This window comes from Gobio gobio (assembly GCF_949357685.1).
Source record: "Gobio gobio genome assembly, chromosome: 16".
NCBI classification, from domain to species: Eukaryota; Metazoa; Chordata; class Actinopteri; order Cypriniformes; family Gobionidae; genus Gobio; species Gobio gobio.
In genome coordinates this window covers 6056128-6072619 of record NC_137109.1, presented here as the reverse complement: position 1 = coordinate 6072619, position 16492 = coordinate 6056128, and the positions used below count along the sequence as shown (strand labels likewise).

The 16492-nt window shown below is 36.2% G+C and overlaps 1 protein-coding gene across 2 annotated transcripts in view; it reads right to left on the bottom strand.

Moving 5' to 3' along the window:
• gria3b (glutamate receptor, ionotropic, AMPA 3b) overlaps window positions 1-16492 on the bottom strand; it is a 213026-nt gene that overhangs the window by 82605 nt on the left and 113929 nt on the right. For both annotated transcript variants that reach the window (XM_079838982.1, XM_079838983.1), the window contains exons 5-7: window positions 7166-7219; window positions 5034-5195; window positions 1789-1956 (exon numbers count right to left, since the gene is read on the bottom strand). In XM_079838982.1, coding sequence (XP_079695108.1) covers window positions 1789-1956; window positions 5034-5195; window positions 7166-7219 — 384 coding nt within the window. The remainder of the gene's footprint in view (window positions 1-1788; window positions 1957-5033; window positions 5196-7165; window positions 7220-16492) is intronic.

Here is a 16492-nt window from a genome sequence, read left to right as displayed (position 1 = left end):
TGGATTTGATGTACTCATGATGTACTCAAATTCCTATGTCTCCAATCATCTTTTCCCAACTTGAAATGTGTACAACTTTAAATAAAAGTTACATATATATTTCCAGGACACTCGCCAAGCACCAAATGTGAGTCAAAATTGGCGTTGGCGTGTATATGAAACTTTGTCTGTCGCCAGTAACAATAATTGAATTCTAACAATGCAATGTTGTGACAACATGAATGTGACGCTCTGAACAGTTGACGGGTCAGTGCTTTGCCTTCATGAAAGTTTCAGACTTTCCAATGTATATATTCAAGCGCTGGAACCAGTGAAAAGGAATTACACGCGGTGTGTGACGTAAAACATACGATACGACGTGCACGCCCTGAAAGGCGTGTGAGACAAAGTTGAGCTGTCTTTCAAGCCTTCCTGCGCTTGAATGGACAAATTCACTCAAAACTATGCAAAAAAATGCCCTTCTCAGCAAGTATCCTAGTAAAAATAGTCACTTATGTCTTAAGTGAACGCAAACACAAAAAGCATGATCCGTGCATGCGGTCTTAAAGTGACAGCGTCCTAATAATCCTGCTACTGTCTGCGTTTTTAATGTCTATCAAACAACATAGGACAAAGAAAAGAATCACTCACTGCTCTTGAACTTTAAAAAGGATATGAAGACTATGCAGTGTTATTTATTTGATTTGCCTATATTTTATTAAATTTCGGTACCTGAAAGCTATTAGACCTGCCTATTTGTATCTTTGTTGTATTGGTGCTATTGCTTAAAATGTGATTGTTTGTTCTTATTTTATTACTGACCGTTTACTTGTCTTTAAAAATGTAGGCTATTACATTTACATTAGCCAAGCTAATAGTTTCAGCTGTGGTATTGAAATTGGAATTGGAGGATTGTGAATTTTCACTAAAATGTTGATGTCATAACTGCCTGTTTTTATGTGATGGCTAGCAAAAAATATGTCAAATTTTAGTAATGTCACCAGCACCATTGGCAGGTGTGGAAAAAAGTTTGTTTTAGGCCATTTATATTTCTAAATGAGCAATTTTGAGTATTATTACATCCACATTTACATATTCTCTTTGACATGAAATAAAATAAATGATGTGTAACGTGTAAAAACGTTAAGTTTGTTTATGTCCACCCTGTTACATTGGCACTATTTGCCCTTTAAAAGCGTTTAATCACATGACTTTGCACAAGTGACATAATTTCTGTGGAAAAAGAAAGGCACTCCAAGAACAAAGTAAGAATCAGTCATAAATTCTCTCTTTTCCTCATTTTAGAAGACTTATCTAATAGCGTAAAACATAACACGTCCACCATGTTCTATCAGTTTATACCGGACATGAAATTGTTAATTTTTAAAAATATATTTTATACATATATCTATCTTCCTAGCATGTTGTTCTGTCCTAATAATGGGCTTCATACGCTTAAAACATCCACCCGGTTAGGTAAAAATGCCCTGTAACAGGGTGGACAGACTCCATAGATAAATCTGAAATATTTGGTCAGATTTATTAGGTTATTCGAACATGAGCTTGACCAATGTGTTTTCATGATAGACATACATTTTATCCCTTTGACAAGACTAAAAAATAGTCCAAAATCCACCAAACTGTAGGAATGACCCAAAAATAAAGAAACCCGCAAAATAACAATACCGCTTTGAAACGTAAGAATACATTTGAATGTGTCCGAGAATCATAATGCGTACTCAATCTGACCATCTGAATTACACATTGAGAAATTACAAATAAAAGATGCATGAGGAAAAGAAAGTTTACCATTTTGAGAGCTCGTTCGATGTCAATTCCTTGGCTCCAAGGGACCGCAGGGTTAGCCAGGCAATCGCCTGCACTGCCTCGCCGGGACACGTCGACCCGCTGGCGGCGTAGGTACCGGAACGCCTCCGCAATGACCAGGATAGCATCGTAAGACAACGCTGAAGTATACTGTACACAACAACCATTAAACACCTCACATTAGCAGCTATTTGGTAGAGCAGTTCAAAATAAGCAAACACATTATCTGCAAGCAAACACTTTGAAGAGGGTTAAAATAGGCTGCCCTCTTCCAGGTCCACTCGCGTATGTTGATGTACATAATGAAGGATAATTGCGATGCATTACCGCATGTAATCATAGTTGGCAAACGCAACCAAAGACGACACGCTTCAGGGATGTAGCTTGCGCATTGTTTCTTGCTATGTAAAGAGTGTTAACCAGGTTTCTAATTACAGAGATATGTAAAATGTTTAGCTATGTGAGACTCTACAGGGTTTTGCTGCTATTGTTGTGCAACCTGTAATTACATCCCATTTCATCCAAGAAAAGAGAACAAGCTGGCATCTGCTAATTTGCCGTGAGCTACACAATTGTATTGTTTTGTATCTCTTCAAAGCGACTATAGCAAGGAATTTAGCGGCTACAGTAAAATGCAATATAATATAAAGGTAACATCAAAGGAGACATTGTACATCTTCATTTTCAATTCTAAACGCCTTCATACTGTCTTGGAAAATACTTTTCCACATAAACAAAGTGTGTGATGATGCATGTGCACATTTCAACAGTACGTTTCTTTTGGCTTAATTTAACGAAACCTGTAAGGAATAATCTGTATTTATAAAGGTATTCATAATGTATGTTATAATGCATTATATGTATTCATAAAATGTTTTAACTTAAGTTATATTTGCAGAATATAGGAATAATATATTTGCTTGTTGCATCTGAAACTGGTTATTTGTTGAGTGTTTAATGCATTATACATTCTAAAGGTGTAACATAAGTATTATAATGAATTATAACTGTGGTTATTTATTCATGAGATCATAAAATGCATTATAAGGTACATTACAAGGCACATTTAATGCATTAAAAATATTGTTATAATGCATTATATATAAAAGCTTCAAGTAAAGTGTTACAGAATAAATTGAAATGTAATAATAATAATAATAATAAATATAGCCGCGAGCAGCAATTTATTGGGGTTCAATCGCTTTAAAACATTTGTAAAATGGTATTATGTTTTATTTAGCAAGCATGTCATGACTTAGATATCAGATGTAAAATACCATTTATAGCCAATATAGACAATTTACTAACAAAACATAGTAGTTTTAAAGCTTTTTAACAGGTTGAGCCAAAAACCCAAGATTAAATTGCGGAAGTAGGTTTTTGAAATAATCTCCAATATTTAACGAACGGCTCGATTGATGGCGGTGGTCCTAGAGGCAAAGTTGCTCCGAATGAGGAGTTATACCATATGGTATGAATGTTGTGGGCATGTGCGAAAAATCGGATGATATACAATCCTTCATGCACATGAAAACCCATAGACTGTAAAAAATATGGACGTGACGTCAGCCATAGGTTTCTAAAGAGAGTTTTTGAAGACTCAAAGTCAGCCGTTGCCATCTTGGCAAAGCGTCACCACTTCCGGATAACAGAAAATGGGCAAAGAGGCGGGACGTGGGCGGAGTTGAGGTGATGACTAACAGACAGCAGACAAACGACAATCCACCTGTCACTCAAAGTGGCCACGCCCTTAATTATGCAGAACTTTAAGGCTTTATATAATGTAAACAACTGAGTTATAAAATAATTAATCCCCCTCACGGCTGTCATGAAGGGAAAAATTTGCAGTATTGACCAAAACCACAATGTGTCCCAGGCTGTAAACATGTGTTCTTCTGCTGTAAAGTTGGGCATTTTAACATGAGCTCAATGAGATTCTGCTCCTTCTGGAGTCTGTCTCTAGTGGCCAGTCCATGAATTGCAGTTTAGAAAGTCACTTCCGTATTGGCTTCAAGAGAAAATGGGGGAGGAGCCACTTGTGAAAAACGCGAAGCCGGTGGCTATTTTAGTTATAATTTCTCAGCCAAACAGGCCCTGCGAGTTTCATTCCAATCGGCCTCTGTTAACCATGTTTGACAGCCGCTCAAAATTCATTGGTCGACGGTGGGCGTGTTTTTCGAGATATGAAACTGTCCTCGTAGACAATGTTGGCTACTTGGACAAAGACATCGCATGCCAGTTTTCAGTTCAATCGGACTGACTGTTGCAAAGCTATCGCAGGTTTCATGTTTTTTTTTTTTCATTTTATAGCGCCACCAAGTGGCCAGTCATCTCATCCTTTTTGGATGCACAGAGTTTAGTGAAATTATCTCATTCAGTTCAAAAGCCATTTTAGTAAAAGTGGCCGCGGTCACTTTGAGTATTTTGGCGTCCTGTCGCAGACGTCAATCGAAATGTAGAATTTTTTTTCAGACGCCAGAGAATCTTTCTGCCCTGGTTTGGTTCCGATTGGGCGAAAAAACCTAGGACTATTTCCCAAAAGTAAAAATATAGTTTTTCGAAAAATACCGGAACATTTCACCTGGGCGTCTTAAATTTCAACGATATCAGGCACGTGAGTCTATGATGAACACTTTGGGAGTTATGAGCCATTACATACTTTACATACATCTCTTTAGCGCCACTATAAGGCCGATCGGGCGAGCCTTGGTGACGTCTCTTTACGGTTTGGTCTGCCCGATCACTTTTAGGGGAGAATGCTGATCCTCGGAAATTCTAACAATGCTACGTGCTTGAACCCCCAATAATAAAATTACCCATTGGGGTAAAATTTATTTAATTTCAATGAAAATAATGTCACGAAGCAAAATATAGTAGTGTTCATGAATAAAATGAAACCTTTGATTTTTGGGTGCCTTTTTTTTATAACATTCAGGTGTTTTTAAACACTTTAGCTGCTCCCCAGTTCGATGAAAGTATACTAATTTCTTACCCAGCCATCCATAATAAAACCTTAATTAAACGGCATCTGAAATCTATTCATCTCATGATCATTGTTTAATTAGATGTAAATTGAAGCCCAGCTTTAACAGCACCCTGGACTGAATGTCAATATATCGACTGTTGCAAGGAGGGAAAAAATGAAGAAAACAGGCAAAGAACGAGAAAGTAGAAGAAGAAGAGACAACAATGATGATTGAATGTTTTTTTACATAGTAGTTTCAGACCTTCAGAGGTGTGTTTCTAGCTTCAGGAAACTCTCTTTCATCCAGACGGTCCCAGCGCTGGAGAAACTGCTGTACAACTGAGTTTTCAGGATTGATTATCTGGAAGCCGCTAATGTTTGCTCCGCCGAGAAACACCTTGTCCAGACTGATGTTGGTGAAGCCCTGTGGAAAGAGATGGAAAAGTTAGAATCCATGACATGATGGAGATATGACAATCATCATGTGAAAATAGATTTTGTAGAAACTGGAGGTCTTGTGTGTATAGAGTAGGGTTGCAAAATTCTGGGAATTTTCAAAAGTTGGAAAAGTTCCAGGGGAATTAATGGGAATAATTCCCCAAAAAATGCAGGTTAGGCTATAAATGGGAACTGAAATGTAGCATAATCTTTTTTATCTTTAAAAAAGATTTAATGCAAATTCAGTTGAGTTTCTACCCTAATGCAGGGCTATTGAGGCCACACATTTTGAATGGGACTTTTGGGAGGTAGATCAGAGGGAATATGTTTATTTTATTCAACATTCATGCTTTTTGATGTTCAATGAAAGAGTCGATTAAAGTTTTACTGACAAATGAATCAAAGTCAAAAATGCAATTTTTTTAATTTAATTTTAGATTTTTATAAGTTTACATGCATGTCTGCTTATGAACGAACAAAATGTTGGTCCCACTTTATTTTAGGGTCCAATTCTCACTATTAACCACAACTTTTGCCTCAATAAACTCCTAATTACTGCTTATTAATAGTTAGTAAGGTAGTTACGTTTAGATTAAGGGATGTAGAATATGGTCATGCAGAATAAGGTATTAACTTTACAATAAGGTTCATTAGATAACATTAGTTAACTACATTAGTTAACATGAACTAATAATGAACTGCACTTATAAAGCATTTATTTATCTTTGTTAATGTTAATTTCAACATTTAGTAATGCATTATTAAAATCTTGTTAACATTAGTTAATGCACTGTGAACTAACATGAATAAACCATGAACAGCTGGATTTTTATGAACTAACGTTAACAAAGATGATCTAATGCTGAACAGAGGTGTTGTTCATGGTTAGTTCATGTTAACTAATGCATTAACTAATGTTAACTAATACAACCTTATTGTAAAGTGTTACCGCATTTAAATGTGCTTTATATACTAATAAACAGCCAATATACTAGTAATATCAATCTACGCAACTAGTCAATAGTGAGAATTTGATCCTAAACTAAAGTGTTACCAAAATGTTAATATTTAGGTTTGTATATGATACAGTTTGTATAAATTACCCACATTTCTAATTAATTTCCTTTAATTCCCATTAAGTGTTCAACTTGGAATATTTCAAAATTTCCCCAGCTTAACATCCCATGGAAAGTTTCCCAAAATTTACCAGACATTTTCCACCCCTTTGCAACCCTAGTAAACACTAACAAAATTCATCAAAATTTGATCTGATTCCTTGTTCCAAGATGATGCGATTTCACCCTATTACATCATTTTCCGCCATGATATTTTTTCCACCATTTTGAATTTTCCGAAAAAAATAACACTCTTGAATAACACATAAATTGGACAAAGAGCATGCCAAAATAAACCATCTTTAATTGTTTATTGTTGCAGTTTTTCTGAAGCTCCCAGCTTGCATGTTACATTGTTCCTTTTTGTGTTTGGCCCCGATAATTTCTGCTTGCGGCTATATTTATTATTATTATTGTAAGAAAACCATAAAACAAGAAGTAGTATCCCAGAGAGGACCACTGCGACCCCCATGTGTGCATGAAGGTCAGCGAGTATCAGATCATTTATGACATGACAAGGTTATTTCAAGGGTGTCAAAGTGGCAGAATCCCAAGACAACTGATATTCATGATTCAAAGTCATTACTTCGAAAAAATAAAATTCTTCGAAATTGAAAATAATTTTAAAATAATTATTAAGAAGTGTAAATGCGCATGTATCTAAGGTCTTTTACTTGATGATTACACCACATTGTTTGAGACATTGAACCCACAAATACATGCATACATGCTTTGCACTGGATGTTTAGTAAAATGTCTTTTCATCTTCTTGGACATTCTCATTTGCCATTTCCATTATTTCTCTCTTCTTTAGTTAGTGTATGAAGATGCTGAAACTCACCAGATTGGCAATAACGTAATGGTATCCCCGACTGTTCTTCCCGAGTGTCACAACCTACAGGAAAGAGAATCAATAACAGTTTACAATCCATGTAAGAAGCGCGCAGGGGCCTTATATCGTCCCTCAGGTGAGCTTCTCTCTCCATTTACACTGTCTTAGATGACAAAGACACTCAACATTGATGGATGTTTCCACATGCAGCGACTGACAGTCTTTGATGTGGCTTCCTACTGTATGCTGGCCGACGGGAATACACATGGACAAAACCCAACATAACTCTGACTTCCTGTGGATCACTGACGACTCTCTGGCCCTGCAACCTTCACCTCAGACCAATTTTCTTAGCGGCGTTTAGTGAAGTGTGCAAACAATGTTCACTTCAAGGACATCGTTTCCTATTTATGATCCTGAGGGACGTGTCCTCATGATTCATTTTGAAACAAGGTAATATCTCACACACTGTAAAAAAATGATTGGAGTATGCAAAATAGTCAAATACTATTTCAGTCTTTCTAATTCACAATTTCACATTCAATTCAATGTGTTGCTATTAAAAACTACTGTCAGGATTTACTAAAGTCACGCAGTGATACAATAGCACTGAAAAGGCATGGATAGGGTTATTTTTTGCAGCTGATCTTATTGCATATGCATTTGTGGGAGTTTCCCTTTCAGACGCAGTATTTATGTGAGGAGAGTATGTAAATGAATCATGCGAGGTGATTTACTAAGGTTTCAGCTCGTCAATTTACTGGTGTTTGTGCGTTATTTACCACCCAAAAAAACTGACGCTATTTTACGCTGCTCTTGGTAGATTGTGTTGGTCATTATGGAAATGATCCGGCTGCGTTTGTTCTTTAATTTAAGCGTCGTCAGTAGATCATCGCGCAGAACTTTACACTCCCATTGCTTTTATGGGATTGCGCTATAAAGCTAATTTTCCTGTTTAGTAAATCTGGCCCTTTATCCCTTAAAACTCATTTTGGTTCTCAAAATGACACATTAAATTTAAAAAAAATAATTATTTCTTCGTGCAATAGCTATGCTACAATAGCTTGAATGTAACTCTACACACTTGCTTCATTTAGTATACGTGGAATCATGAATATGCAAATTAGTCCCCGCCTCCACTCACTCACACCAGATTGGTCGGAAACAGGGGCGGCTTCAAAACGCATTTTTGAGACGTTTTAAGGAGAAAACACTAAGCAATGGTGCTGACTAATGAATTTGCACATGGTTTGCTTCTTACAGCATATTAAACACACCACATAGACATATAAACAACATTACAACTTGATTTTCACTACAGTGGATATAGTAATGAGGAGGATATACAGTAGCAATGCTCACTTTTGACTGGAATTTGAATGTCAGTTTTAGGGGACGGACGGACGGGTGTTTCTCATCCAGGGGTGCGTTTCCTGTACAACATCGTAACTCGCTGCTTAACTACCATAGTATGATAGTTGAATAAATCAACTTGCTGGTCACGACTGTTTCCCGAAACAGTATTGTCGCAAATTTGTCGTTCAATCATTTTAGTTAATGATGTCACGCAGTGGTGGAGTAATACCTTTTTTTAATGAATCCGTTTGAGATCGAATTACTGCTTTAAAATGTAAAAGTTGGCTAACGATGCTTTTGGATAATAATGAACCCCGCAGTCTTTGTCAAGCCATGCCCATAGTTGCAAATTAAAACAAGACATAAAAGATTATCACCTTTTTCCCATGCATGGGAAATGTAGCACAAGAGAAGTACAACTGCTTGTGCACACTGGTCAATTCTGACAGCAGCAACACTGCAAATTCAGATCATGCTCTGAAATGGAAATAATATCAATACCAAGAACGTGAACTTCTGACTTGCGTCCTTGGTAGTTCAGTCTTGGCAAGTTCGACTCAGGAGAACGAACTCCCGAGGACGGGAGCACATAAGTCCTGTAATCCTGCTGATGGGACTCAGCATTCTTGATAACGTCACTCAGCTCGCTCTGGCTACTCCAGTTATCTCTGTATGTATATTTTAGGCTTCAATAAAACGAAATATGACATAAAACACAACCCAGTCTCTTTTTGTTAAATGTCAGTTTATGTGTGCTCAATAATAGCCATTATAAAAGTATAAGTAAAAGGTATACAAGAAATAAAGCAAACAATTCAGTCAAACATACAAAGTCAGTGCTAGTAGGCTACACCGGTAAAGTTAAATAGCCTAAAAATATAAAGTTAGGAAACTTCTCTTTGCCCTCAGCCAAAACGATTTGCCAGGGAACAAGTTATAGATTCATGAGACCAAAGATCGGCCATTAGATATACACAAGAAGAGTTATATCTCATGTTTAACCACTACAGACACATCAGAGACAGCGGCAAACGCTAGGACTAGCCGAGGAAAGGCTGCTCTCGCCGGGGTTAATGAGCGCTGAGCGCCGCTGATCGACTGGATCTCACAACTCCAAAAACGCCAGATAAAATTTTCAAATAGGCACTCTCTTTATAAATAAACCACAGATTTGAGCTTTAAACAACTACATTATCGCATGAAAAAGTCTTTGTGACACATTAACAGTAATATTTTTAAATTAGGCTGGGTTTCTCATTCGCTATTGGCGCTTGCTGTTTGGTGCAGGATGCATTCTGGGATACCGGTCTGTCTCAAGTCCACACAAGTCACCTCTCGATGCATCCTCGATAAAAGGGGCGAAGCAAGGACACATCCGGGGATTTGAACTGTACTTGGCTAGATGTGAACTTTGAATTGGAACAGTATTTGGGCATCGACTGATGACGTTTCACAAGAACACAAGTACAGACAAGAACGCATATTGAGAAACGGCCAAAGTTCCTGGGCAGAAAATTATGAAGGCAAGCAATAACTTGAGCCGATGCACTATTTTAGACAGAACCACTTGTTCAGCCATAAATGAAACACCTGTCTAACTATCATGTCTTCTGAAATGATTGCAGAATGTTTCCAGACAACACGAGAACACAGTGACTAGGTGCTGTCAAGCCCAAAAAAAGAACGAAAAGCATCATAAAAGTAGTTTATATGAATCATCCACTATATGTTTTAGCTATGGACGCACAATAAAACAAAACAAAAGTTTAGTTGTTTAAATTATTCTAGCTATCTAAGGCCCTTTTTTCACCTGGTTTTAAGATGCGTTTTCGTGGATCAGATCACAAGTAGACGAGGGAGACACATGATTACACCTGGTGTTTAATCCGTCTCTTAAATCAGCCACTTCTGTCCTGATTTATATGGGTCTATGGGCGGGTAAATATATGGGCTTTTTCAGATGTTTCGATCTAGTGGATGAAATAAGATCACGCAATTTACATATGAATGCGACCAGAGACGACGGAAAACAGCAGCTTTCGTTTCTGCTCTGTTAACCACGCCAAATGCAGTGAGTGTGTGTTAGAAATCAGGAATGGAGAGAGAACATTGTGCTTGTTAATATTTTGTCTTCAAAACAAACTTGGGTCTTTAGCTGACAACGTTTAAATCCCATCTTGCTCATATCCCATAATGTTCACACATTAGGTCAATCGGCGGAGAGTAGGGGGTCTTTATAGTGGCTGTTCGAACGCATTGGACCACATGAGCATCTACACTACGAAAGCAATCCGGTCGAATGTGTTTAACTACCTCTGGAAGTGGTGGAAAGTGGTCAAAACGTTTCAGACCCCGTTTACACCTGTATTTAGCATTGTCCACTTGTGATCCAATCGACCAAAATGCATCTTAATACCTGGTGTAAACAGAGCCAAACCTATGTGCATTTTGATTGGTCACAGACACATGAGAACCAATGGCAATTGGCTTTTGTCAAACCTGGCTGACGCATGTTCAAGCCAAACTTGGGTCTCCAGCCGACAAAGTTTAAATCCCGTCTGGCTAGCGCTCTTCCCATAATGTTCACACATTAGGTCAGTCGGCGGAGAGTAGGGGGTCTTTTAGTGGCTATTCGAATGCATTCGACCACATGAGCATCTACCCCCACTATGAAAGCATTCGTTTTCCACTTCTTCTGGAAGTGGTGGAAAGTGGACAAGCTCAAAACGTTGTAGACCCCGTTTATGCCTTTATTTAGCGTCGTCGACTTGTGATCCAATCGACCAAAACACATTGTAATACCCGCCGTAAATACGGCCAAACCCATATGCATTTTGATTGGTCACAGACACATGAGAACTAATGGCAATTGGCTTTTGTCAAACCTGGCGTGACGAATGCTCAAGTTTCAATCTAAACACAAAGCCCTTACATGGCTTCAAGATGCATGCAATACATCACAAACAGTTACTCCTGGACCCTTTTAAGGACCCTTTTGCCCTTTCCACTAAATGCTTTCTAATGTGAATATTCTATCTATTCTACAGTATAAACAGTGACATCTGTGTTCGTTTTTGTTCTGCATAAGATTTGGAACAACATAATTGTGTGTTGATAATGACATAATTCTCATTTTTGGGCAAAACGATTCCCCAAAACCTCAAAGACTGTGATATAATGATGCGGCCGCAGCTTTTCTGATGCCTGTTTGCCGTAATGCCCTTGACTCTTGGCTCCACTGAAGGCTTCTGGAGCCAGTAAGGTCATCAGTCCTGTCCCACAAACGAAGACTGCCGTGGGCTCCTCACACCTGAGCGAGAGCTGGCGGAAGAACAGAGATCACGGTGAACTTCACAGCCTGCGAGCCAGCGGGACGACTCTACAACCTTGATGTGGAAACAGCCAGGGCCTAATGACACGAATCCATTCAAAGAGTCCAGGCCAAGACCTGATGCAGAGAACTACAGCTAACAGAGCATGTGACAGAGTCATGAACCAGTCCTTTAATTTGAAATAACCAGGGGTATTCCAACAGTTATCTATGATACCATGTGATATTAAAAGGCACCTATTATTATTCTTGTGTAATATAATAGCTTGTCTGCAAAGGGAATGAATCTCTCCAACATAAAACACCTGCCTTGTAATTATTTCCGTGACTTTGCAATGTTAACATGTTATACATTTGCATAATGCCCGCCTACGGGCTGCTTTGACCCGCCCTCAAAGAACAGTTGGGTCAGTGATTTTGCAATGTTGAGGAGGAGCTATTTTTTTCCGCTGCAAGGGCAAAAATTAGTTTGGACTTCCAATAGCGACACCATAGTTGCGATAGATGTCATACTGTTTACACCTGCTCATGAAGCCTCGGGAGCTGAAACAAGATTATGGTATGGGGCGTTACATCTCCAACACATGCTTTAAGCGGCTGACCATTCGTGGCCAATCACGACTTGGCCAGCTGACCAATCAGAGTGGGAGTTTCAAAAAGGTTTCCGAAATCACATACTCTCTTGAGCAGTGTTGGGGTAATGCATTACAAGTAACGTAATCAGATTACTTTTTCAAGTAACTAGTAAACTAACGCTTACTACTATCGCATTAATAAATATCTGTTATTTTTCATTGTGTGAACATGATGTTATTGTAGTTACAGGCTAAATGTGAGCAGGCATTTAGTCATCTCACTTGCAAAAGATTTGCTCATTTGCAGATTCAGTATTACTCAAAATGAATAAAAACTGTGAAATGCAAACTCTGAATATTAAAAAATGTATGTTAAATTACACAAATATAATTTATTTAATCTCACTTTATTAACCAATGTCTTTGCTACAGACCTTTGATGATCCAGTTCAACCATACAAATAAGCAAAAATGACTTATTAGACAAAACATCACATTTGTTTAATTTTGTTTTTATTGAAGTGTTGAACTTTCTTTTCCTGTGTCCTATTGTTCTGCCACCCAGGTTTGTTTGAGCTACGGCCTCTATAGTACAGATGTGAATTTGCATTTCCTTTTGCATTTGCCCTTTTGCTGTGAAAAAGGCCTTTACATTTGCCAAAAATACAACTTTTTTTGTTATTAAAAAACAACGCAAAAATAACGTAATGCATTACTTTCCATACAGAGTAACTAAGTAATGCAATTAGTTACTTTTTAGAAAGTAACACAATATTTTAATGCATTACTTTTAAAGTTTAATTAACGAAAAAAGCTAAACGTGAATGTTGGACACTTCATGCGCTCAATTGTCACAGATTTCCTCACAGCCAAAAGGAGAGGAGCATCAGAGCTGGATGACAAAATTATACTATAAAATTCTGTCCCACTTTAGTTTAGGGTCCAATTCTCACTATTAACTGACTTTTGCCTCAATAAACTCCTAATTACTGCTTATCGATAGTTCGTAAGGTAGTTGTTAAGTTTAGGGATGTAGAATATGATCATGCAGAGTAAGTAGGGGTGTAACGGTATATCGTTAAACGATGTACCGCGATATAAAAAATGTGACGATATGTATCGTTGATGGAAACGATATGATTTGCGATATAGAGTTTTCAACTTGCTGTAGTCATAAGGTATAATTCACCAAAACACAAATGTAAACTCTGTCATCATGTACTCACCATCATGTCGTTTTTCGTTTAACTTCCAAACACAAATGAAGATATTCTTTATGAAACCTGAGGGATTTCTGTCCCTCCATTTAAAGTCATTCCTCTCAAACTTAAAAGATCCAATAAATGTCATAAAGGCGTCGTAAAACAACTAATCGAGTGTCTAATCCAAATCCAAGTCTTCTGAAGAGACACGAACGATGGTTTATGATGAACAGATTCACAATGACGCGCATACTGTAGTAAACACGGACGTTCATATGATTGTGTGACGCGCGAAAACAACATGAGAGTGAGTAAACGCAGAATTAAAATTCTTGGATGAGCTAAACATTTACAGTTTGAGAATAGTCATTTTGATACGTTTTCTTGCGATTAGAGCTGAGATTGATTGCATTGATCATCTGAAGTGCACGCGCTTCAAAATGAGAGCGCAAACATCATTTAAAGCGGCACTCCTTAGTGAAAGCGCAAACATCATTTAATTCATCAAATCACAATTTAGTTTTAATAGTATGATTATTCAAAGCCTTTTAGATGGTTCATTCATATATGTATAGTGCATTAATAGTGGAGAGGCGGGAGAGAATGATGCCTGCATTGAAAGCGTGAGTAAAGGAAAAATGAAAGTTTACAGAATGACATTATTACATTAATCGACTATATATAATGTTGAATATAATGTATAATAATGCAATGGAGGAATATTTGTGGATCCTGATAATACACTAATAATAATATTATTTTAATAATAATAAAAAAGTAAAGATAAAAACCCCTCTTTTTTATTTTGGCTTAAAATATTGGGATAAATATTGTATCGTGAGTTCAGTATCGCGAGTTCAGTATCGCGATAGTGTATCTTTACACCCCTAAGAGTAAGGCATTAATATGTGCTTTATAAGTACTAATAAACAGCCAATATGCATGCTAAGCAACTAGTTAATCGCGAGAATTGAACCCTAAAATAAAGTGTTACCTTAAGTAACTAATGTATAGTTTACAGTCTGTGATATGTTTCAGGCAGAGAGTGAAAAGATCTGCTGCGGCAATGAGAAAAATAATGTTCATAAAAATAGCATTATGAACTTGTAAATGAGCATAACATATGAGCACTTTAAATGATACTATTCAACAATGATAATATTTCACAGTAGTAAGATTACTGAAATCCCAGCGTGTAACGTAGACGGCTGAAGGTGGGCTGATTTCTGAGAGGCATTATGGGGCTGGATTACAGTTGTGCTCCGAGTTAATGTGAAGTAAATACCCGGAGATTCCTGTAATATTCCTCCCCCGACTGACACATCGATCCCACCTCTAGCACTGTCACCTTTGTGTTTGGCCAGCCAGAAAGAGATTCGGTGTCCTTGAGGGAAGTTTTCACCCCCTGTGGTGATGGGCAAAGGCAGAGCGGAGTGACCCGGCGCTCGCCCACAGGCAGAACCCATTACTCACACGGGTCTGACAGAGAGAGCCCAGCGCATGGGCACAAATGAAAGCAATCGCAAAGCATTCAGTCCAGAGGTTCAATAAAACCAGACACCAGACTGCCGGGTCATTACAGCTCAGGCCTGACCTTTAGCTAAAACACGCAGAGCTGGAATTAGGACTCATGCGCAATAACAGTTTGACTGTTTTAGGGAAATGATGTTAAATGGCATAGCAGGGATTATATAATTGCTCTTCCCTGCAGTGAGCGCTTAGGGTTTCATTTCTTGGGGGTTGATGAAGAAAATGATATTGGATAGTACCGTGGAAGAAAACAAAAATGAATCAGAAAAAAAAATAATAACTAGATTTGAGTTTCCTAGAGGAAATATCAGTGCTTGCAAAAAAGACGTGTGAAAAATTTGAGGTACAATAATCCAAATAAAGCAATAGATGGAGAGAAAGTAATATGATATTAATATGCAAAATGAATGGCTAAAAAGACCAAAGACAATGGCTAATGAACAGTTTAAAAAGAAGAGCAACCACAATCGTGTTTACAAATATTGCAATGACATCATCAGTGTTGATTAGAATGTTAAACGTTCTGTACATTCTGTTATTTAGGGAGAGATTTATATAGAGTTTGTAATTAAATTTTTACATTTAATTTAATTACATTTTTATAGAAGTTATATTTTTTTTTTCAGTTTTATTTAATTTTTAATTTGTTATTTTTATTGTATTTTATTATTTTTTAATTTAATTTTTAATTTGTTATTTTTATTGTATTTTATTATTTTTTAATTTAATTTTATTGTATTTTTTATGGTATTTTATTTATTATTTATTTTATTTTATTATAAATGTTATTTTATTTGTTATTTATTTTATTTTATTATTCATTTTATTTTATCTTATTATTCATTTAATTGTATTTATATTTTTATCGAAGTTATATATACATACATACATATATATATATATATGAAGTATATATACCTATAAATATATGAATATATATATATATATATATATATATATATATATATATATATATATATATATATATATATATATATATATATATATATATATATGTATATATATATATATATATATATATATATATATATATATGTATATATATATATATATATATATATATATATATATATATATATATATATATATATATATATATATATATATATTCATATATTTATAGGTATATATACTTCATATATATTTTATTATTATTTTTTTTATTTGATTTAATTGTATTATTTATTTTATTATTAATTTTATTTTATTATTTATTTATTAGAGTTTGTCATTTAATTTTTTTATTTAATTAAATTTTATTTTATTTTTATAGAAGTTATACATTTTTTTTCAGTTTATTTTTATTTTATTCTTTTATTGT